Source organism: Perognathus longimembris, chromosome 1 (assembly GCF_023159225.1).
Source record: "Perognathus longimembris pacificus isolate PPM17 chromosome 1, ASM2315922v1, whole genome shotgun sequence".
NCBI lineage: Eukaryota > Metazoa > Chordata > Mammalia > Rodentia > Heteromyidae > Perognathus > Perognathus longimembris.
Genome location: NC_063161.1, coordinates 129,725,537 through 129,750,652, shown reverse-complemented (window position 1 = coordinate 129,750,652; position 25,116 = coordinate 129,725,537). Strand labels below are relative to the sequence as shown.

General features: G+C 43.3%; 2 protein-coding genes across 5 annotated transcripts in view; one reads left to right on the top strand and one right to left on the bottom strand.

The window, feature by feature from the left end:
• The window catches only part of Dnai1 (dynein axonemal intermediate chain 1), a 58,203-nt gene extending 50,426 nt beyond the window's left edge, over positions 1 to 7,777 (bottom strand). Inside the window, exon 1 of the mRNA XM_048352222.1 lies at positions 7,643 to 7,777. Within this exon, the coding sequence (XP_048208179.1) occupies positions 7,643 to 7,669 (27 nt within the window). The 5' untranslated portion in view covers positions 7,670 to 7,777. The remainder of the gene's footprint in view (positions 1 to 7,642) is intronic.
• Positions 7,778 to 8,188: 411 nt separating this feature from the next.
• Positions 8,189 to 25,116, top strand: part of Fam219a (family with sequence similarity 219 member A) — a 51,428-nt gene continuing 34,500 nt past the window's right edge. For all 4 annotated transcript variants that reach the window (XM_048365989.1, XM_048366139.1, XM_048365929.1 and 1 more), the window contains exon 1: positions 8,189 to 8,559. In XM_048365989.1, coding sequence (XP_048221946.1) covers positions 8,500 to 8,559 — 60 coding nt within the window. In that variant the 5' untranslated portion in view covers positions 8,189 to 8,499. The remainder of the gene's footprint in view (positions 8,560 to 25,116) is intronic.

Genomic DNA, 25,116 nt, shown 5'->3' with positions numbered 1-25,116 from the left:
TTTCTGGGGAAGAGGGAACAAATTCATTAACAAAGATACAGAAACATCAAAACAGGTGTCCATCCAAGGTATCATATCCATTTATACTTCAGTTTGTCCCCAAACAAAATCTGAGGCTGAATCCAAAACACATTGAAATGGTAAGTAAATGAGGAAATGGATGTGAGTTAAAAAAAATAAAACTAGGAAAATAAGCTTACCACCAACAATAAAGTCCCTACATACTTATAAAGGATTAGGCTGCTTTCACTGGATGAGGAGGCATAAACTGCTTGTCAGTAGGCTCAGGAAGAAGAGCTAATGTTCAGAGTATTGCAGTATATATTTTTGTACTATTCAGTCACTAATCAAAGAATTTACTTATTCATCATTTGCTCAGTATTCATGATGCTTTTCTTAAAGAAGCAGAGCTCAGTTGTTCCCTACTCCTAGGGGTCTCAAATCTAGGAAATAAAATAAGGAATTAGGATCCAGTGACTCCAAAGTGCTGTGACACTCAAAGAAATGACACTAGTTTGATCAATAGCTACGTTCTTTGCTTGTTCCTTCCATACAACTCTGTGCTCAGTAATAGGGAAGACTGAACATGCCATATAAATTCCTAACTGTCAGAAAACAATTTCATGTGGCTTACTTACAGCTGGTGTCAGAGAATCAACATTTCTCTTTAGCATCAGCTTGCAGGCTGCAAAGCCCAACAATAAGCACAAGAGCCCTCTGTCATTACTATTCAAGTACCTGGCATGTACCAAGTACTATAACAATGTGCTAGGCTCCACAGTGCATGGGGGAGGAGACCAAATTCTGGCTTCAAATGCTCACAGCTGTTTCGTAATCTGATAATTGTGCATGACAAACCTCAGACCATAACTCTGAAAATAGCATGACTGTAATCATAACAAAATGGGACAGCTATGGGCAAAATTTGTTTTCTAGTTATCACTTCCAGAAGGAATTCCATAACACTATTAAGGGGAAGAGAAGAGGAAACTCTCTCAACTTCCTGCCACTAAACCTCAAAATTATCATCTGCATCAATTCTTTTTCTTCTCCTGTTTCAAAGTGTTCCTCCTTCTGTTCATTCCTCCTGTGATCCCCTCCCACCTCCTCAGAAAGTTGGATCTACTCATTACTTAATTTTTCTCCTTTATCTTCAACTTTTCCATCCATATCCTTCCCCTTAGCATTTAATATATTCAAGTTTTACTTTCATGTTAAGAAAAAAAAACTTTGCCCATATGGTCTTCACTGCCTTCTCAATTCACTCACTCCAGCTTCCACCTCTGAAGTTTTTTCCAAAGTCCCTAATAACATTCTAATTATTACATCTAAAGCTATGTTTTAGTGTTTATCTTTATTGACACCTTAGCAGCATGGGACAGGGCTTACCACCCACTATTCTTTTGGTTTCTGAGAAGGACACTTAAGTTCCTGTTGACTGTTTACTTCTCTAGTTACTTTCTCTTTTTTTGTTTTGGTTGGTGGTGGGGCTTGAACTCTGGGCCAGGGCGCAGTCCCTGAGCTCTTCAGCTTAAGGCTAGCCACTCTACCACTTGAGTCACAGCGCCACTTCTGGTGTTCTGGTGGTTAATTGGAGATAAGAGTTTTGTGGACTTTCCTGTCAGGGCTGGCTTTGAACTGCAATTCTCAGATCTCAGCCTCCTGAGTAGCTAGGATTATAGGAATGAGTCACAATACCTGGCTCTAATTATTTGTTTTTATTCACCAGTTTGGACTGTTCCTCCTCTGGTTATACTTTAAATCCTAGGATTCCTCTCAGAAGTCTTCTCTGGTTTCCACAGAATCAGTGTTGGAACACCTACCTCATCACCTCAGCAGCACCCTGTGCTACTTTCCCCAACACTCGCCCCATTCATTCAACAATCAGTCATTCATTGAGAGTTTCTGATGGTAAAGATGTAAGCCAAAACATCCACAGGCCCTTCTATCAGAGAGACATATGATAATCAAAAATAAGCAAATAATTATAAACCATGATGCATGCTATAGACCATGAAGACTATATAACAGAGGAACCTAACTCTGTCTTCAAAAACAGGCCAAAAGACATCAGAGTAGGTTGTGGGGAATAAATTAAGTTTGGGCTAAAATCCTAGGAGTAAATGAATATAGTAAATGAATAAAGAATGTTTCAGAAAAGTGATAGCACACAGAACTAAAAATACAATAATAGGGAAAGAAGGATACAAACTAAAGCTTAAAGCCCCTATAGGTCTCTGAAGGATTATCTAAACATTTGGATCCTATCCTATTCCTATTGAAGAGTACTGAATGAGAGATGACAGTTGGTAAAAATTTTTTAAATTTTTATTTGTTAAGACTAGCCTGTCCAAGCTGCATCTGCACCTAGCACCTCATTGAAGCAGTATAAAGAGTGGATTAAACTTGTTTTTTGAATTGAAATTCCTTTGCATAACTACTTAAAATAATTTTGTAAGACGAAATAATTTGAAGAGAATAGATTAGAAAGGCCATAAGGGGGGAAAGGCCAGTTAAAAGGCTTTTATAGCACCCTAGATGAGAGGGTCAGGACAAGAAGGTGGCAGTGATGTTGAGAGACATGAAGGCGATAAAGGGTAAAAGACCTTACTTAGGGCTTGAAGAAGAGACGTGTAAGGATAACACCCAGGTGAAGGAGCACAAAAGTGAGGATATCTCACTATGGATATACAGAAACATATTAACTTCTCCTAGATTCTACTCACCACCTGTCCTTTCTTCTACACATCCCAGACTCCATTGCACTCAAATTTCTGAATTATTCAAGACTCTTTTTGGCCTAATCACCCTTCACATAAGTATTTCTAAATGTTTTGGCCGCTTGAAAGGATCCAAAATATAAAGGATTTTCCTCCCTTTGGCTGTTACAGGTGAATAATGCAAAATTTCAGGCTTTGATTTTTATGGTAATCAACTAAGTTATAAAGGGGTACAAAATTGTTAGTCATAAACTAAAATTAGCTTTTAGCTGGAGCTCACAGAAGACTCTAATTTGGTTTTCTACTAAGAAGTCTAGCTGCCAGGCAATGTTTGGCAATGCTGCAAAAGCTCCTCCTGCACATGGACACATACAGCCAGTTGGCATTCCTGCTATTTTCAGGAAGGATACCTTGTTATTGCATGCCCAGTGATGTTTTGAGCTGGTGTATAGTGCCTAACATTCATGTTTGGGTTTTTTTGGCCCATCTTGGGGCTTGAACTCAGGACCTGAGGACTGTCTTGGCTTCTTTTTGCTCAAGGCTAGTACTCTACCACTTGAGCCACAATGCCACTTCTGGCTTTTTCTATATACATGGTGCTGAGGAATCAAACCCTGAGCTTCATGTTTATGAGGCAAGCACTCTACCACTAGGCCATATTCCCAGTCCCCCATTCTTGCATTTTAACTACAAATTATGATTCATGGAGCTCCATCATGACCAAATGAATATGCCATGGATTATTTGATTAACTCTATAGGGTAGAAGGATGTACCTCTCTGATCTTAAGTCCTGACATTTTCCGATTCCCTTCCTTGCTGATCTAGAGCATGTGTAGAAGGATCACACCTCAGGAACTTTACACTTGCTATGTTCCCCATCTCTACCCTGGAGATCACAAACCTCTCTCATTTCCTTCAGGTCTTTGTTCAAATATCTCTGTGAGGACTTCTCTGATCATCCTACTTAAATGATTATTTTTCCAGTTCCGTGAGCTCTGAACTTCCTACTCTACCCCCTCAATTTACTTTTCTTCTTTGCCATCTACCATCTGATATACTACATATATTGTACTTACTTATTTATAGTGTACTTCCAACTAAAATCTCTGTGAGAACAGGAATTTTTTTAAACCTACAATAGTACCTGCCACAAAATATCATCACTGAATGAGAATGCATATTTACATCACTAAGTGTTGGGGTGTGTGTGTGTGTGTGTGTGTGTGTGTGTGTGTGTGTGTGTGTGTTTTGTTTTTGTTTTTCTGTGCTGCTCTTGAAGCTTGAACTCAGGGACTGGGCACTGGGCACAGTCCCTAAGCATTTGTGGTCAAGGATAGGACTCTACCACTTGAGCCATGAACCACTTTTTGGCTTTGGGGGTAGTTATTTGAAGATTAGTTTCACAAGCTTTCCTGCCCAGGCTGGCTTTGAACTGTGATCCTCAGATCTCAGCATCATGAGTCTCTAGAATTACAGGCGGGAGCCACTGGTGCCAAGATCTCAAGTATTTTTTAATCTCATAATGTTTAACACCCAGCTCTTAAGCCATAGATACAGGTAGTTTAAATCTGGATAATTCATAGCCTTGCTGCCAAAGCAGATCTAGACATGACCCTGGAAAAAAACATGTTCATATAGTGCATTTTCTTATCTTTTCCCACTAGGGTCCCCCTTATTATTGCTCCCCAACACAGGCTCCTGCCTTCCAATCCTTCAAGCACATTCATATGAAAATTTCCATATAGTTCATGCACTCACTCAATTATATGATCTATATAGTCCATGAGGTCCCTGAAATAAGTTCAACTCATCTCAGAATTTAATCTATTCTGGGTATGGTATTGTGCTAAGTACAGAGGAATCACCAATGATCAAGAAGACAAGCCTGATCCTTGCCACAACAAAATTTGGGGCTATCACCCTATTCTGTCTTCTGAAAGTAGACTTACTCCTTTGTGAGAGAATACACGGGCCACACTGAGACTCGAAAGATGAACAAGAGATGAATGAGAGAGTAAGGTGGAACAGGTAGCAACAGGCGGAAAAGACTGTACTAAGCAGACAGGGAAAACAGCAGTTTCAAGGGCTCAGAGGAGAAAGAGTATAGCTATGACTTGACAGGAAGTGAGGGCACATTAGTATGGTGGGATTGTGAAACTTTCCTACAGCAAAGGTGAAGTAACATAAGTAGCAATAGCCAGACCATACAAGGCCTTGTAGGCCATATCAACCAAACTGGACTGTTGAAATACCCAGAGAGCAACAGAGAACGACTAAAAAGTTTGAGCACTGGAGTAACAAACAGATAAGGGTTTAAACTCCTCTCAGTCTCCTAACAAGCCAAATTCCTGACTTTCCTTCAGCATGGCAAGCATCCAATTCCTACCTGCCTGTTCCCTTAAGTCCTTCTGCTGATCCAACCTGCATCCATCCTGTTTCCCTTTCAGGAACCCCACCTCCTTTATCTTTATATACCTGCACTGAGTTCCCAGGAGAAAGGGACAACTTCCCAAACATGTCTAGGTTTGTGCCACATCCAGTTAGCACGGATCCAAAGTGCACTTTACTGTGACAAGATGGTGATAAAGCAATCTATCAGAAGCTAGCCCTTTTTTTATATACCCAACATACCAATACTTATAGTGTACTGAAAAATTCCTTCTCTCCAGAAGGTAGTGCTGATGTGTATAAGACCCATTGACCCAGCTTTCTCCCTTTCCTATCTGCTGTCTCTTATCTGTTCTTAATGTTACACTAGTCTTTGGTGTCTCCCCTAATGGAGAAAGTCATCCTCAAACTTGTTCAAACTTCAAATGGTTAGAAAAGATTTATCTATGGTGAGTGCGAGTAAATCATTAGTTACCTGGAATGTGTAGGGGTGGGGGTAGCAGAGGGAACTTACTGGGCTGAGAAACAGGAAATTTCTTGGAATAGATGATATATCTATATTCCCATTGTGGCAGTGGTACAAAGTATACAACTTCATCAAAACTTGAAACGTATTGGATTGAAACAGTTCATTTTATTACATGTAACTTCAATAGTGTTAGGTTAAAGCAAACTGCCGATAAGCTAAGGGTCATCATCAAAGTTCAAGAACTTCAAATCAGCTCAACTTCAACATAAAACTAAGGCATGGTCATATGGGAATAAGCCATTTCTTCCATAACTACAGAGATATAAGAATAATAAGCTCATCTGCTGTAGAAGGTCAGGTAAAAGAAGCGGAGGAGCCAATGTTAATATTCAAGAATTCAGAGCAAAATGTGTAAAGTCACAAATAGTATGGACAAAGGCTCAATGTATCTAAGCTTGAACATAGCAAATTTAGAATAAAAATCCTGATAGAACTTGAACATAAAACCCAAAATATTTAGAAAAGCTAATCATCATCGGGCTGGGGATATAGCCTAGTGGCAAGAGTGCCTGCCTCGGATACACGAGGCCCTAGGTTCGATTCCCCAGCACCACATATACAGAAAACGGCCAGAAGCGGCGCTGTGGCTCACGTGGCAGAGTGCTAGCCTTGAGCGGGAAGAAGCCAGGGACAGTGCTCAGGCCCTGAGTCCAAGGCCCAGGACTGGCCAAAAAAAAAAAAAAAAAAAAGAAAAGCTAATCATCCTCCTCTTCCTCCTCCTTCTCTCTCTCCTCTTTTTCTTCTTCCTCCATCTGCTCCTCCCTTTCTTCCTCCTTGTTTGAACTCAGGGCTTCATGCTTGCTACATTTGTCCTACAAGCTCTACCACTTGGAGTTACATCTTCAACCTTATTCTTTACTCCCTGCCTGGGTGAGCACATGAGCTACATTTTGCTTACTTTAGGCTTCCCAGGGTGTTGCTGGATCACAGGCATGCACCATTGAATTCAGTTTCCATATGGGAAGATGGAGGCTTGCACACTTTTCTGCCTAGCCTGACCTGGAAAGCAATCCTCCCAATCTCATCCTCCACATAGCTTGTGATGACAGGCATGAACTACTGTGCCTAGCTATGAGTTGAGATGGGGTTTGGGGAAGTTTTCTGCCTGGTTTGGCTTCAAGCCTCTATCCTCTGGATTACAGGCATGAATCACCACTGCTTGGCTAAAAGGTCAATTTCTGAAGGATGAAGTCAATCCTTTATACCACAGAGGGCTCTGTGAGAAGCTGTGACTACCATACCTTCCATGATGATGCTAGGGAGAAAAGCAGAACTTTGCTTTGTCAGTTAAGGGAGTGGGTGTGGGTGGATGTATCTTAGATTTCCTTTGTGAACAGATGGTGGGCAGGTAGCTATCATCAAACAAACATGATGTTCACATAGTTGCAAGAGTCATAGGGGTGGACCAGAGGTGTGAAGAACAGGGGACATAAAGGGGAAAGGAATTTTTCTCCTCTTCCTCTCTGCTAGACCTCACAAGTCTCTCAGCATGAAAAAAGCTAAACCAAACTCCGGAAGACAATATGTTGTATCTCCTGCACAGTTCTGTATCTCTGCTGTGGAATCCCAAAAGGCCAAGTCTGTGTTTCCACCTAGCTTAGCACTGGGCACATAGCAGAGGGATGGACAAATCATTCCTTTGGGATAAAATTATAAAGACAGTAAGAAGGAATTGGTGGGGATTGGGGGTAGGAAGGTTAAGGAAGATGGACTGGTCAGGATGGGTCTGGGGAATGAGAGATGGGAATTATGAGGAAAATAATGGGAATGATGAGGGTAGACAGGTTAAACAAGGTGAAGAAAACAAAAACAAAACAGGTTAGGAAAGCATGGGAGAGGGAGGAAGGATTAATGAGAGAGCAGGAGGGAATCTGACGTGGTCACAAGGGAAAGAATTTAGGGGTCAACAAGGAGGAAAGACCAAGGATCCAGTGGGAAAGGAATAATAATCCGTAGTGAAGGTCAGAGGTCTTCAGGAGAGAGGAAGTCAGGGTATGTATTACCTGCTTACGAGTCTGTTTCTGGGGCATTTCCCGCAAAAGCAAGAAGCACCCCAAACCTTGGAAAGATTCGAAAAGCCCCTTCTCCTGAGGATATGAAGTTTGTGCACCACGCACAGGAAATCGACTTCAATTCCCAGTCGCAAGGGTTCTTTGGGGACAGCCGTCGTTGTGGGTCCCCGCGCCCTTGTAGGAAAGAATCAGCTCCTCCCTGACGCGGTTACCGAGCAACCGACGAGCAGCCAGGGCGCAGGCGCATGAGGCCCACTCCCCCCCTCCCCCCCCCCCCCCCCCCCCCCCCCCCCCCCCGCCGCCGACACACACACACTCGGGTTTAGGGAGGAGGCGGGCCTGGGTGCGCTGGGATCCTCGAGCTCCACGAAGCCCCGCCTCCTCAAGAATAATTCGTCTACCGGCCGCGCGTATTCGGAGGTTCTGCATGTGGGAGGGGCCAGGATGCTCAGGCACCGCCTCCTCATGAATAATGCAGGATCCGGGCGGTGTCCCGGACCCGGAAGTGGAGTTGCCGAGTCACCGCAGTGGCTGAGCTGCTGACAGGAGGCGGCGGCGGCGGCGGCCGAGGAGGAGGTGGAGGAGGAGGAGGCGAGGCAAGACCTTCGGGCTTCGCCCGGACACTGCCGCTGTATCGCTGAGGCAAACCCACGGAGCCAAGCCGGCCTCAGCCCGCCCGCGGACCTCTCGCCTTCAGTATACCCTTCCATCCACCCACCTGTCCGCCCGACTAGTCCGGGGCGGCCTAGTCTGCACCACCTGCCGGGCTCCTGGGGCCGCCGCCCCGTGCGGTACAGTCGGCGTCCCCCGGCCGCGCCCGGCTCCTGGCCCGCTCGCCCGCCGGCACCATGATGGAGGAGATCGACCGGTTCCAGGTGCCCACCGCGCACTCGGAGATGCAGCCGCTGGTGAGGGGGGCGGGCGGCGGGCAGGCCAGGGCCGGGAGGGGCGCTCCGCCTGAGGGGGAAGAGAAAGAATTAGGCCGTAGAGATTGTGCGAGGAGAATCAATCCGTCTAATGGGGGCAGAGAGAGCCCTGAAAACGCATTGCTGGAGAAGGGAGACATTCCTGGCAAGAAAACCATATGGGTAGGGAAAGGAGACCTGAAAACACGGAGGGCACCGTTGGCCGAGGGCAGAACACAGTCGGAGGGGATAGAGGGGGGCACAATGGTGCACACCCCTAGTGGAGGCCCCGAGAGGGGGATGACGAGGGAACTGTCACGGGGCGCCGTCCTCAGCAGGCCCAGGGGCTTGGGATGTGAGTTGGGGACGCATTTAGCTTAGAGGCCTGTGATGCTCAGGGCGGGGAGAAGGGTCCAGGGCAGCAGCCAGGCCTAGAAGGACTGGGGGTAGGCTTTTAGAAGAGGAAGGACCTGCCCACCAGTCTGCTGGGAAAAAAGATAGGAGCTGGTGCCGAGGACCGGTCGGGGAAGCGGGGAGGGTGTGTGCAGGACCTGGAAATTCCGCTCTTCTCCGGAGGGAAGCGCAGGGCAGTTCAGGCTGCGGGTATCGGAACCGGAAAGGAGAATTTGCAGCCGGGAGATGGAGAATCAAGGATGCAGACGAGAGTGCCTGGGTACCGACGGGAGAGGAGATGAGGCTGTGCCGGAGTGGAGCAGCCTGGGCCCACCGATTCCGAAGAGCCACTGTCATCCTAGGCCCTACGTGCCTGGAGTCTTTGCTGGGCGCGGATCCTGTCTTCTGTCCGCGGTCCTGGAGTCAGGCAGCAATGATGTCATCGCTGCCGGCGCCGAGGGGATGGAAGGAGAGGCATGGGGGTGGGGGTAGGGGTCGCGGATGGACAGCAGGGTTTTATGGAGGCCAGGCCTAAAGGAGACCATGCTCACTGGTCACTGCCTCGAGGGCTACCTGAGTGTCTAGTCTGTCGTGTTGGTGTAGGAAACACAGAGGCCTACTCTGCTGGTTTAGAGAGAGGGAGGAAAGGGAGAGTGCATTAAGACCCTGGTGGTTTTTGTGCTTAGAGCCTGGAAAGAAGCAAGGCAGGCCAAGAAAATGAAGGAGTGGGTGCCCTGTTCTTTAAGCTAGCCTGCGCTCTCCAAGTCCTGAAGCTTCCTAAGTCCTGCCCCCCTCTGCATGAGGCAGGGTAGCCAGGAACAGGTTCTACCCTTGAATGGGCAGCCTCCTGACAGGTGTGCCTCCTGGTTTCCTAAACAAGTAACCTGCACATTGCAGTAGTCAAGACTGGCTATATGGGGATCTATGACCATCCCTATGCCACACCTTTTGCTAGTTGGCAGAGACAGTGATTAGTGGCCACCTAGTTGGAGATAAGTGGCTTTTCTGAAGTCAAAACAGAGGTTTTACAGATGTGTACAATATTAAACCAAGGAGAAAGATGCTATAGGACTTGTTTCTAGCCTGATGCCACTACTGGATTATTTAGGAACTTAAAAATCCTGGAGAGAAGTTTGCCGTGTGAATTTAAAGAAGCATTTTGGGCTGGCTTAGGAAAACTTTCCTTAATAGGTTCCCTATGCAGCCAACCTTGCTTGTCAAACTAAATTTTCCTTCCCATGCCAAGCTTCTAATCAAGAACCAAAAGGGAAGGGAAATGAAAGAAGTATTTAAGTCAAAAGGAAGAAATGGGTTGGTGATTGTCTCCCATTTGAGGGTCCCACAAGGGATGTAATAGCTATCCAAGGAAGGGGAAGAAATTGGGCTCCTTTAGTATCTCCCTGTTGTCTTTTTTCCCCTTGTTATTGCATTTAAAAATTATTTTCACAGTGTTGTGGTTCAAACACAGGGTCTCCAAATTGTAAGCAGGTATTCTACCACTTTAGCCCATATCCTTAACCCCTATTACTTTTAATATTTTTCAGATAGGTTCTTGTTGTTTTTTTTTCCCCAGGCTGGCCTTATACCTCGATCCTTCTGTACCTATGCTTCCCATGTAGGTGGGATTACAGACGTGCACGATTACACCCAGCTTACTTGTTGAGATGTGATATTTGGTGGGATGTTGGTTGGTCTTGAACATTTATCCTTCTAATCTGTGCCTTCCAAATAGATGATATTACAGGCATGTGCCACCATGCTCAGCCATTGTCTGCTATTCTTGCTGGTGGTTTGTTTGAATAGAAGACTCTGGAGCTGTTGCTGTTCTGTGTAACCTTGAAGGAGGTTCTTGTTAGAATAACTATAACTGCCTACAGCTCCTTTTCTTAAACTTAAAGTAGCTTTGTCTGCAAGAGAACACTTTGTTGAAGTTGAGTGCGCCTTATAGAAATAGCAATATAGTCATGTACACACTCCCATTTGGGTGTTATAGATTATCTCGCTTCTTGACCTCTTTCCCCAGGTTGTAGTCTAGAGACACCCCAAAACTCTCTGCCCTCTATTTTGTTGAGACCCGAAGATTTTTGTGTGGTATTTTCTCAAGGGGTCTTAATTTGAGTCATATGGAATCAAAATGTAGACCACAGAAGTAAAGGGTGGGGAAGAGTATATAATAGCTCTGTACAGGTATTTGGGTAGATAATAAAGACTCATCTGTGAATATTTCTTTTATTTTTGCTGTTATGTATGGAGACTTCTATGAAATCTCTCCTCCCTGGACCATTTTTCCATTTACGAAATGAAGATATATGGTCAACTTAAAATTTAAGCAATAGCTTCTTACTCTCCCTTCCAAATAATATCTTATTGGTTCAGCAAATAGATTTACCAAATAATTATTGAGCATCTGCTCTATTTCAGATACTACACTAATGTCAGACACATGGTGGTTAGCAATGCAGACACAGATGTGGCCCTGACTTCCAGGAACCCACAGCTTGGTAAAAGTTTATTTCTCTTCTTCAGTCTCTGAGTGAACCCTGCTGAGAGCAGAGTGGGCCTGCTTCCTGATGGCCATGGCAAAAGGACAGTGCTCTTGGACCTAGATGTATGGATAGAGTCTATTTCTTGGGCTTTATCATCAAATAACTCCCTTCTATAGTGGTGAGAAGAATCAGCTGTAGGGGAGACTTTTTTTTTTCTTTTTTTACTTGAAAGAAACTTAGCTTGAAAAGGAGGCCTGGGGGAGTGGCAGGAACTGAGCTAGAAGGTGCAGCCAGCAGATCTGGGTGTTTCCAAGGTGCTAATTTAAGCATTAGCTCTCAGCAAGTGGGAGGAAGAGGAGGAGATCCCTGCCATGTTGTTACTGCTGCTGTTGCCACAGCTGCATGAAGCATCCTGCCTGGGTTGGGAGTTTGCCTGAAAGGAGTGACTTCCCTTCTTTCCCCATCCACACCAATTATTTAATTGGCCTGGCTGCATCTCAGCAGCTGAACCAGGCCTGGGCCTATCCGTGAGCTCCCTAGGGTTTCTTCCTGTCTCCTTGTGAAAGAAATGAGAGCTTCTCTTGGTGACCTATTCCCTGGGCTCCACTCCTGCTGTGTCTGCCTCCTAGGAAATCCTGAGTGTAACAGAGCACAGAGTCTCTCCCAAGACAGTTTGCAATGATCCACTTTGCATGTCAGCTCTGTGAGCCATATACCTCATTGTTTGTTGAGCAACTGTATTGAGTATGTTTGTATAGTAACAGACACAGACTCTCTAGCTATGTTGTCTGTCTCTTAAGATGGTTGGTGCAGCCACACAGACTATGTCTTCTCTTTTGCTGCAATTGGAGAGAAAGAGATTTGTTGCAAGAAAAACAAATAGAGCTTTTAAACACTTAATTGTGTCAGGCAACACTCTGCCTCCTGTGAGCTCACAGGCTACAGATACTTAAAGAATGGCATATGGCAACAGACGGGATCTCTGCACAGTTGGGAGAAATGCTAGTCTGGTCTCACTGAAACCAGATTATCCATTTACTCATTTGTTTAGTTTATGTGTATTTGCCATATATGTACTCCATTCCAGGTAATTCAAGGATAAAGAGACAATGCAGTGAGATCTCTTCAGGGGATGGACAGGAGAAGGATAGGAATGCTTTTAGATATTTGTCAGAAACAGCGATCAATAGCAAGGTTCCTGAGAAAGAGTGACACCTTAGGATAAAATGGATTACAGGTGCTGGAAGAGGGGGCTGAGACACCTACAGCCCTCTAACACTGAGAGTTGGGGATGACTGGTACATTAATTCAGAGCTTACACCTGAAATTCCAGTTTCTTAGGAAGTAGAGTTAGAAGTATCCCAGTCTGGGCAAAAAGTTAGCAAGACCCTATTGGAAAAAAAAAAAAAGAAGAAGAAGAAAAGGTAGGTATAGTGCTTCAGATCTGCAGTCTAAGATAGGGTTTTGAGGATAGCCCTTGGTAAAAGAATAGGAATCATGAGACCCTATCTGAAAAATAATCAAAAGTGTCTGAGGGCATATAGCTCAAGCAGTTGAGTATTTACCTAGCAAACTAGAAGCCCTGATTTAAAAATCCCAGTGGAAGGGAGAGAAGGATAAATGCAATTGGGCCACAGTGACTCCTGAAAAGATACAAATAGTCACTGTGGAAAATGGACCTGCATGCATTCTATAGTCTGGACACCTTCAAATTTTTCCTGTAGTCAGATGACTTCAGTTTTAAGAGTGAAGGCTCCTAGTGGGCTCATGTGGTTTATGACCCATCAGTATGTGTTAGACTCTCAGGGAGAGGACATTTTCATTATTCTTTAATTTCCAATTTCTTTCTTTCCAAATTGAAGATTGGGTCTCCTTAGGCCCTCCATCCTTAGTACTCAACTCCTTATCCAATAAACACTAAATAAGAACATAATGTCTAGATGTGCTGACAGTAACAACACTGCCTTACAATATGTTCTAGAGGTATGCACAATGTAGACATTGAAGATTGAGGCACTACAGTAGTAAGCGCTGCAAGAGAACTGAGAACCAGGTCCAATAGAGCCAAAGGCAAACAAGATGGGCTCTCTTCAAGTGGACAAGGGACAGCTTCACAGAGGACCACACTGCTGAACTGGCTCTTGAAGAGGGTTAGAAGTTTGGCAGGCTGGGCTGGGAATATGGCCTAGAGGCAAGAGTGCTTGCCTCGTACACATGAGGCCCTGGGTTCAATTCCCCAGCACCACATATATAGAAAATGGCCAGAAGGGGCGCTGTGGCTCAAGTGGCAGAGTGCTAGCCTTGAGCAAAAAGAAGCCAGGGACAGTTCTCAGGCCCTGAGTCCAAGCCCCAGGACTGGCAAAGAAAAAAAAAAAAAAAGAAGCTTGGCAGGCTGACTAGATGAGGGAAAGACAAGAATTCCAAGCAAACACCATGGAAGAAGAAACAAAAAGATACATTTGGAATGAATTAGAAATTGTAATTAAGTCCCTAACATGAAATCTGAGTTCAGTTTATCACTCCAGGGGTGAATGAGGGATTGGAACAGGTGAGATTAAGACAGAGATGGGTGCAATAGTCTAAGAAGGAGTAAGGCCTGCCCTAAAGCAAACAAGGGGAGAAGATGATACACAATTAGTAACAAGATGGAATAGTATGATATGGTGTGTTCTTGGAGCAACAGTCAAAAGTGACTCCTCGGTTTCTGGTGTAGACACTTAGATAGAGGAAGAGACCATCACCAACTACTTCAGGTATTTTAGAGACCTGTGTGCCTCTTAGCCTAAGTCTACTTGTAACAAAGAAGGCTGTTTTCCTTGTACTCAACTCTGAAGCTACTTTCTTTGGGTTATAGAGACTCAAGAGTCCTAGAAAACCAAACACATGAATGGCACTGACCCTGCAGCTTCAAAAGGTACTGAGAAATGTACTCACCTGCCAATGAATACCTTTATTCTTCAGCCTGCTTTGGTGAATGCAAGAAAATCTGTGGCAACAAGGAGTCAAGAGGGATTTTGTCTTATTTTGTTTCTCCTAGCCACATTTTAATGAAGGAAAAATAAAATCCTTTGTTGTCTGAGTGTTTTATGTTGCAGTTTCTGGCTTAGCATCTTAACCATATTTCTGGCCAAATCTGTGGTTTTATTTCTGGGTCCTTTCACTGATTTCTTATAGAATAGATTTGTGCATGTTATGGCATGATGTATAAGAGTCATAATGGACAGGGACAATATGTCTGTTTCCTGAAACTGCTCTAAAAGCTGCACTTGGGGTAGAAAGAACAGGCTTTTAAGATGAGACCTCAGGGGCTGGAAATATGGCCTAGTGGCAAGAGTGCTTGCCTCGTATACATGAAGCCCTGGATTAGATTCCTCAGCACCACATATATAGAACAGGCCAGAAGTGTTGCTGTGGCACAAGTGGCAGAGAACTAGCTTTGAGCAAAAAGAAGCCAGGAACAGTACTCAGGCCCTAAGTCCAAGCCCCAGTAAGGACAAAAAAAAAAAAAGATGAGACCTCACAGGAGTGACTCAGATTGTAAGAGGCCCTCAGTGTGACTCTGTAGGTAGGTGCTTCCATGGTAGCTGAGGTTTAGACTCATTTCCAAGCTTTAGCTGCCCGCTTTCCTTGACTGCTCTGTAGCCCAGAGTAAACAGTAAACAGAGAAACAGAGACTTCTTCAACTTCAATCTCAGGGACCTCCCTCTTTTTTGAAAGTACAAATGGAGCCTTATGACTAGAAAGGCAACATGGAATAACTTCTCCTCCAGCCTAGCTGCTTGTTCCTCCCAGAAGACCTTGGGAGCACCTGTACAGGGAACCCAGAGAGAGAAATAGAAAATCAGGCTAAGGTGCATAACCAGAGGTTAGGGTCTAAGAAAGCAAGAGGTATGGCTCAGCAAGTTCCAACTCATTGTTTCCTGAGGCAACTCTGGTGAGAATTATGTTTTCTGGGACAGTGAAAGGAAGGAAGGAAGCTGAGATTCGCTCTGGAGTTGGCTCTACTTTAGAATGGAAACTGGCACATGACTAAAAGGCCTCCCTGTGGGGCAGCCAGCAGAATGAACTCCTGGGCTGCAGGAAAGTACTGGAGTAGGAAAGTCCTCTAGGAGGAGGCTCAGAGGGTCCAGCCTGGGAGAGGGGATAAACACAGGCCTGCATGTGGTCATCCCCTAGGCTACATTTTTATGAGCCATTTCAAGCATATGATGTTGAATTTATTATTAAAGATAATCAGATTGAGGATCAGATAAACTGGAGGGTCAGTTTAAGTTCCTGTGACTAATTACATGTATATACAAGAAAGGGGTACTAAAGGCCCTGAAGGTGTTTTTTCAATGTTCATTCTAGCCTTGAGTGTAAGGTTGGAGGCCATATTCAAACAAACAAATACAGCTCCTGTAGTTGCTTGCCTAACTTCTGCCTATTCTGGCCACCAGATTCTTGACTGTCATAAACAGATTTCATTCCATTCATCTATCTAGAAAATACCTGAAAAGGCACTTTAACAGTAACTGAATTTCTGGCCATGGTGTACTGTAATCCTAGTACTCAAAGAGGCTGAGAAAGTATAATCTTGAGGCCAGCCTAGACTATAAGCCATCTAGGGCTACCTAGTAAGACTTTGCCTCAAAAAATAAAAAAAGTTATGTGCACCCAAACTTCAGAGCCGTGTGTGTGTGTGTGTGTGTTTGTGTGTGTAATATATTACTGTATAGTGAGATTAAGTAGTTATATACATGCTGTAAGTGATTTAAGTTCCATTTTAATTGTATTCTTATAAAGGAATTGGTAAAGCCCTTAGTTTAGACAGATCTGCATCACCTACAGTATATTCTTAGGAATATGTTCTGTTTTGTTTTTTGGCCAGTCCTGGGGCTTGGACTCAGGGACTGAGCACTGTCCCTGGCTTCTTTTTGCTCAAGGCTAGCATTCTGCCACTTGAGTCACAGCGCCACTTCTGGCCATTTTCTGTATATGTGGTGCTGGGGGATTGAACCCAGGGCCTCATGTATATGAGGCAAGCACTCTTGCCACTAGGCCATATCTCCAGCCCTAGGAATATATTTTATTAGTGTTATTCTTAAGAATATTGATCCTTTGAGGGTACATAACAAAAATTAAGACTTCATAAGCAAATTTCCTTGGGAAATACTACCTACTTGGTCCTGCCCCAATGTCTACCAGTGTTTCTTGTGTGTGCATGTGTGTGTGCGCGCGTGGCTCTAAGGCTTGAACTCAGGGCCTAGGTACTGTCACTGAGTGTTTTTGCCCAAAGTAGTGCTCTACCACTTGAGCCACAGCTCCACTTCCAGATTTTTGGTGGTTAATTGGAGGTAAGAGTCCTGCCTAGGCTGGCTTTAAAGTGTGATCCTCAGTTCTCAGCTTCCTGCGTGACTAGGATTACAGGTGTGAGCCACTGGTACCAGTCGTCCACAAACACTTTAAAGGCTCTGAACAATCCTGCAGTAAGGAAATCTTTTTCACTGAGTTTAAGTCAGTGTTTCCCAAGTGTATTAACTATAAAATCATCCCCCCCCCCATGTTACATCTACTAACATCTTCTAAAACCAGTGTGTTTAGTAGGATATTATTAGAAAATTCTACCTTACAAATTAGTCTGTGATCTGATCCATTCTAGATTTATATTCTTCCTAGTTCACTTGAACTTTTTTTATAACTCATTCCATCTTTACCCAATGTGAATTTTCTATTGGGATATTGCTAGTTCGGTTCAAGTCTGGAACTTATTGTTATCAGTAGGACATTAGTGATCTTTGATCAACTACAGAAGCAAAGACTAAGTGAATTGTTTTTCTCATGATTATGAGTTTGGGTGCACATAATTTTTTTTTGAGACAAGGTCTTGCTATGTAGCTCTAGATGTCTTGGAACTTGCTGTGTAGTCTAGGCTGGCCTCGAGATTCCACTTCCTCAGCCTCCTTGAATACTGAGATTATAGTATAAAACACCATGCCCAGCAATTCAGCAAAGCTTGAAGTGCTCTTTCAGGTATTGTTCTAGGTATTTACAAGGGAGATTTACCTCCCTCGTGGCATTTTTAAACAGATTTATTGAGATGTAATTTATGTACTTTAATTTGTATAATTTAAACTTTACTTTTAATCCTGGTATGGCTACCCTATGCATTTGTTGTTTCTCTGTGGGCTGTGTTCTGTCCCTTTGTGTTCTCAACAGAAGAGATGCCATTGGGATTCAAAATGAAAACCAGACTCCCAACTTAGGAAATGTCTTAGTACTTCATCCCTAGTACCATTAAATGTCCCCACTGTTCACAATGGCTCAAGAGGCATTTGTGCACAATCATTTTAGACAATCCTCTTCCATAGGCAACAAAAAGCATGGATGATAATCAGGACTCATCTCTTATGACAATATGTGTTGTTCAATAGTGGATGCCTGGGGTATTGTGTTAAGATGGATTCTGAGGCAGAGCCTTGGTCTGAGTGGCTTTCTAACCACTGTGTTCAGCAGAACAGTAGTTGTAGTGTTCTGCTTTCCATGCTGGCAGCACTGAATTGTCCTAGTTATCCTGGACAAAGAACCAGGAAAAGGAGATGTTAGCCTGCTCAGCAAGTTGTTTCACCGAGGGCTGGAGTCTTGTGATATAGTTTCTTAAGAAGTGAAAATGGACCTTTTCTAACTTGTTCTTTAGCACTGGGTTTGTTTTTGTGTTTGTTATTTTGTCAGTACTGGTGTTTGTATTCTGTGCCTGCCTGAAGGAACATTAGTAGTTTTTGGAAGAACTGATTAATATAAGTTAATAATCATTTTGGAAATAAATTGGTCCAGATGAGAAGGAGTAACCTTGACTCTGCTGAGCAGATAAGCAAGAGAATGAGATAGATTCAGGTAATGATCTCATGAATATCATATGCATGTCTAGGCATGCTTAAAACAAAGCTATACATTTTTGACCAAAGGAGACACGAGGCAGTTGCCAGAGGAGTCCCTTAAACGAGCAGTAATTGGAGAAGCAGGACTCACCTTAGGCAGTATAGCCTCTGAAGTCTTTATTTTTCAGGCTAAATAAACCCTTTTATTTCTTTGTCCCTGGAGAATGGTTTCCAAATTCCTACTGTCCTAGCTTCTCTAGTAGATACTTCCAAGTTTTTCTCCTCCTTGAAACTAGACATGGGCCTGTCCATGTAGTCTGACCAGCACAAATTACTGTAGGCATGACACTATGCATAATATTAATTTTATACTTATATTGTTTTGTACTACTATTGTTGTCAGTTGAGATTTTACATTCATACTTAATACCTACTGTGTTTTTGAAACAGGGTAGCTCTTTGTCTTAGCACTATAAAAATTAAGGTAAGAACTTAGAATTACATCTTGAGCTGGGATGATTGCGATGAAGGGAAAGGTCCACTGGGGCTGATGAGATGATGGTTTCATACTTACTCAGAACTACAACATATGTGTATAATGTAAGTCATCAGGGAAGATTCTTAATTCATCAAGGTAAAATTTAAATATGAATCTAGGTAAGGCCATGTGATTCCTAGGGTAGACCTTCAAAAAGAAGTACTGCTTCAGTGGACAGAGAGCTTCAGATATTAAGTACAGCTACTATATAAGATAACTACAAGGAAAGCCAATGTGCTGTTGGGCTGTATTAATAAGAGCATGGAGTTCAGGTTCTAAGAGGTGATCATTCTACTTTGCCCTGTGCTACACTGATCAGCACTATCTGAAACCCTGCATTCTGTACTAATATCATTGTTCAAAAGGAGTGACTGAAATATTGAAAAGAGTCAAACCATGTCTTGTATGAATAACTGGAAGAACAGAAGCTGTTCGGCCTATGAGTAAACAGTTTTAGAGAAGGCATTTTAATTTAAAGTTTTCAAATACCGAAAGGACTGAGATTAGGAAAGGAAAGATTAGACTTTGTGTTACCTATAACTTAACAAGGAGGAATCAGAGTCAATCAATGGGAGTATAAATGTGCTGCTACCTCCCAGCTCCCTGGGATAGAAGCTCTTAAGCTGGGCCAGAGGCCAGGATACCTGCAACATATTTTGCTCTTCATAAAATACCACACTCTTCCCAAAATATGGCTATGAATAATATTTGGCTCTATATTTGGGCAATATAAACAGGCTCTAAAACAACCCACTGTAGAACTAAGCATCAGGAAGCCTTTTCCTCATTTCCTGCAATAAGCATTTGCCAATCTCATCTACATTTTAAGGCCCATCATAAACATGTCATCTTTTTCCAACATTCTTTTCTTTCCTTTTAGTGAAATGCAAGTTCTTCATTCATATTACTCATCCTATGGCCCTAATGTATTATCTTTGTGTAAACTGTGGTTGTCTTAAATTACTTTTTAAGGAAGATGAAAAGATTTCAAAACACATGAACCAGTTTATAAAGTAGTTTATTTGATCATTTATAAGCAGATCTGTAAAAGGTTTAATAGCCTTGGCCATTATCCATGGTTTATCATTTATAAGCAGATCTGTTCAAGGTAAATAGGCTTGGCCACTGCCCAGCTGGCGGTTGGCCTGGTCTAGACTAGAACCTAGATAATCCCGGGCCCATGACATTTCCTTCACAACCTGGGGCCTTCTTAGTTCCTCTACTTCAAACTGAAACTTCTCCTCTAGCCTTTGAGGCATTGACATTAGACTTTTGCTCTTCGAAATTGGTCATGACTGACTTTCTTGAAGATCCAGTCAAGCCCTTTATCCCTTCTTTCTCAGACTTTCCATCTTACCTATTTTTCAAGGTTATTTAAACTCCCTTTCTCCAGGGAGCTTTCCCTGACTATCCTTTCCCCCAACCTTGGTGCTGAACTTAGGACCTTGTGCTTGCTTGAGCCACATCTCCAGTCTAGCATTTTGCTACTTAATTAGAGATGGTGTTTCACAGACTTTACTGTCTGGGCTGGCTTCAAAAACCTCAATCTTCACTGGATCCCGGTGACTCATACCTACATGCTCACTACTCAAGTAGCTGAGATCTGAAGAGCATGGTTTGAAGCCAGCCTGGGCAGGAAAGGCCATATGACTCTTATCTCCAGGTAACTACCAGAAAACCAGAAGTGGTGCTATGACTCAAAGTGGTAGAGCACTAGCCTTGAATGAAAAAGTTCAGAGATAGCACCAGGCCCTGTGTTCAAGCCCCATGACTGACAAAAAGACAAACACAATCCTCCGGTCTCAGCTTCCTGAAGTAGCTAGAATTACAGGTGTGAATCACTGGTGCCCAATCCCGACTATGCTTATAAGCTCTCAACCAGTCCCAAAGCCTTAATACATAAAAATACATGACAATACAGAAAAAGATTCTGATTTAGGATGTTTGCTTTGATGTGTTAGTGCTGCAAGACTTGTCCTCCAACTCCTCTCTGATGCCTTTGCCACATAATTTCTGTCCCCAGGTTTTAACAAGCTGACAAGGAAGGAAACTTGCCCTCACGAAATGTAACTGAAGAATACCTCTGGCTCCTTTAAGGATGAGTAAGAATGGGGAGGAGGTTTGGGGGCAGTTCTAAAGGGAGAAACAGAGACAGAGAGGAAGGAGTAGGTGGGAGCTAAGGAGTGGAAACATACATATTGGAGAATTGTGGGAAATTCAGGGAGATACATCGATGGGGTGTTCATTCATTATTCAAAAAATATCTTCTAACCATCTGCTAGATGCAAGACACTATAGCAGACACAGGGATAATATAGTGAATAAATGAAACATGGTCCCTGCCTTTATGAGCTGGCAGTCCAGTGGGAAAGACAGACACTAAACAAATAAAGCATGCAGACAAAATTATAATTGCAAATTTTGACAAGTAATAGAAAAGACAAGAACAAGGTGGCATGAGGGAGAATAATAAATCCTCCTCCACATTAGAATGGGGTATCAGGTAAGGCTCCTATGAGAAAGTAATGTTAAGACAGGATGTGAAGAGCCTGGAATGCTCTGACAAGCAGTAACTTGTTTCTTGCTCCACGATGAGGTAGCAACTCTCAGCTGAGGTAGTGGTATAATTACCTTCCAGATTGGCCTTTCTCCATTCTCTTCCTTTGCAGCAATACATAAGTTTTCACAAGTGAGGGCCACAGGCGGGCCAATCTAGCCATGTTCCCATTGGTAGCAGAGCTGAAAACTGTGCTGCCAGCTTTGTTGTAGATGTGGAAAAGCTATTAATAGAGTTGTGATCTTTAATATTTAATTAGCAAAACCCAGCTCTGCTAATGAAGAGCTCTTATCTGAGTTTCCCCAACATTGTGTGATTTGCACACAGCCTCCTAGAGGTAAAAAACATATCCAAGATCTTGGAGGAGGAAGGGAAGAATACCAGCTTGGATACCCTGTTCTTAGAATGTCAGATTCATGTTCTTCTTACCACAGAAACCAAAGTGGGAGGCCATTCTGCCTGAAGGCTGTCTTACCTTTGGTACCAGTAGTTAAATTGTCAGGTATATTGCAGCAGCTGGTGTGAAGAACCTCTACTGGGCACTTACGGATTTTAAAGCCATAGCAGTCTGAATCTTTTAGCTTCCAGAAAGTCCTCTCTGCTCTCTGCTGGCCTGCTGCATCCAACCCTGTCTTAGACATGACTGTAGTCTCAGAAAAAGACAAAGCAAGGATGGTGACAGCTAGAAGGAGGATCAAGTTGGAGGCTTGTATTTAAGGTAGAAATTAGCACCAAAGAGAGCCAGTCAGTATCCAGATTTTGACCATTCATTAGTTTCTGTCAACTTCCATATAGAGGAAGGTTTTGAGGGAACTAGAGTGAATCAGAGAGGCAATCTTCAAGAAGCCCCTCAAGAGTGATTGGTTTGAGAATCCTTGAGGGACAGGGAAATCAGGATGAGCTAGTGAGGGACACAGGCCTTGGGGCAGAATCTGTTCCTGAGTGGTAGGGACTCAACTGGGTACAACTTAGTTACCACTTTTATATGACCTTTGGCCCTCCTCGGAGCCTCTTTCAGACTATTTGTAAAGTAAACAGGATCATGCATGTGAAAATGAACTGCAAATTACTATGTCATTTCTGGTCTAGGGCTGATGATGATGAAGGGGTTGGTGATTTCCTTTTTTCCATTAGTGGTTCCCAAGGGAACTTTTGTGGGAGAGGGTAAGGAGATGGTTTATTCTTCTTACCAAATGAGAAAGTCTTCAGACTCCATGATGGGTTGTAGTGAGGCCAAGCTAGAGAGAGAAGTGCTTTGTGCTCCCTGCGATGGTAGAGTCCTATGGCATAGTTGGATCTTCCTAGAGAAAGGAGAGTGGCTAGGAATGTGGCTTAGTGGGAGAGTGCTTGCCTAGCATGTATGAAGCCCTGGGTTCCATTCCTCCGTACCACCTAAACAGAAAAAGCTGGAAGTGGTACTGTGGCTCAAGTGGTAGAGTGTTAGCCTTGAACACAAGAAGCTCAGGGACAGTGCCCAGGTCCTGAGTTCACGCCCCAGGACGGGCAAAAAAAAAAAGAGAGAGAGAGAGAAAGGAGAGAGTATCTTGCTGTTGCAATTTCCAAAGGTCAACTCTCAGGGCTCAAGAAATATTTGAAAAGATCTGTTTTGCTATTACTCCCTCCCCCCTCCCCCCTCCCCCCCCCCCCCCCCCCCCCCCACAGTGGACTAGAGCAGGAGGCAGTTTCAGACTGCCAACTTTCTTCAAGTTTTTTTCAATATTTTGTCATGGAAACTTTTTTTTTTTAACTGTATTTTTTTTTTTTTTTGTCTTTTCTTTTTTGGTACTGGGGATAGAACTGAACCCAGGGCGTTGCACTTGCTAGGCAAGCGCTTTGCCACTGAGCTACATCCCAGCCCGGAAACTTTCAAACATATATAAACTAGAGAAAAAAAAGATAAAATGAGCCTACAGGTACTCATTGCACTATTTTGACAATTATCAACACAAGGTTAATCTTGTTTTATTCATTCCCTACCTACTGGGTTATTCTGAATAATTATTTCATGTACAGTGTTATAGATTTTTAAAAAATATTATAACCACATTATCACACCTCAAAACAAAATTCCTTAACATTAATTTTTAATATTAAGGATTAGTTGATTTGCTTGAATCTGAGCAGCACATTGCATTTGGTTGAGCTGTTTCTTTTCATCTGTATTTGTTCTTAATACTTTTTCTTTCCTTGCAATTTATTTGTTTAGAGAAACCGGGTCCTTTGTCCTGCAGTTTCCCACATTCTGGGTTTCATTGATTGCATCCCTGTGGTTTTTTTTATTCTATTCTTCTGTCTCCTATATCCCTGAAAATTAGTAGTTAGCTCTCAAAGTTTGATCAGATGCAGAGTCAACTTGTGAAGAATGCACTGTGAACTTCCCAATTTGCCTTCTGAGGTGTGATGTGTACTTATTCTACATGAGGAGGTACATAATTTGTTTGTCATACTTTTTGTGATGTTCAGATTGATTCATGGTGTACATAGCCCGGTTACAAATCCATTATAGAGATTCTTTTTCATCCTTTTACCAAATAGTTTTAACAGTCTTTGATGGTTATAACCTCAGTCCATTGTTTCATAGAATGTTTCTGTCACATCTGTATGGCAAAGAACTCCTGTTCATTCTGCCTTCACCCCATTAAGTATAATGTGTTCTCTGGCCCTCTCTCCTTTAGATTTATTTTCCCCACCCTTATCTTACACTATCATTTCCTTATAAATCTAAGATGGCCCTTCAGTGTCTTCAGACTTGAAGTGTGCCATCTTGCTTCACTAGTGACCTCTCTAAAAGGAGAGATCTAACTTGGAGTCTCTTCTTACTGGGACAGCAGTATCTCTGCCTAAATTTACGTCTGAATCCTGCTAGGGCCCTGCTTGACCCACACTAGGAAGGTGAAGCAGCTTGTCTTTTCCTTCTCCTGGATAGAGTTCAGCAGGAGCTAAGTTTATTTTACCTTCCTAGAGATTTCTGAGCAACCTTCTATGCTAAGGAGGGTCTTTCTCACTTGTTTCCTGAGTTTCCTGCCTCAGCCTGGGCCCTGGCAGAGACCCAAGTCTGGTTTCCTGTTTACTTGGACTGCAGGCTGGGAGAGGTTGGGGGAGGGATGGGATGGGATGGGCATTTCTAGCATTGGTAAGTTCCTTTTCCCCTTTCTGCCAAGTTTAAAAACCTAGAGAGTTGCAATGGTACTTGGGCATTCCTGTGCTCCCCCAAGCTTTTCAGTCCTGGTTCTTCTTGTCACAGGTGAGATTGTTAGAGGCAGTTAAGAGTCTGTGTACCCTTTATGTACATATGCCTCAGACAATATAACACATGTACCACAGGCACCATGAGTCAGTTAACTAAGAAACACACAGAAATTGGAAGCTGCTTCTTAGGAACTTGTACCCACCCCCAGACCCTGACTGTGACCACACAAGTCCTGCATCTCCACCAACCAGTCCCTTGGTCATTATATCCAACTCAGGGCCAAGAGTAGTGGCTCTCATCTTTAACATCAGCTAATCAGGAAGCTGAGATTAGATTCAAGATGGACTGGGGAAAAAGTTCAACACTCTGTCTTAAAAATAACTAAAGCAATAAAGGGCTGGGAATGCGTCTTACATAGTAAAGTGCTTGCCTACTAAATCCAAGGCCCTGAGTTCAAGCCCCAGTGCGAAGGAAGGAAGGAAGGAAGGAAGGAAGGAAGGAAGGAAGGAAGGAAGGAAGGAAGGAAGGAAGGAAGGAAG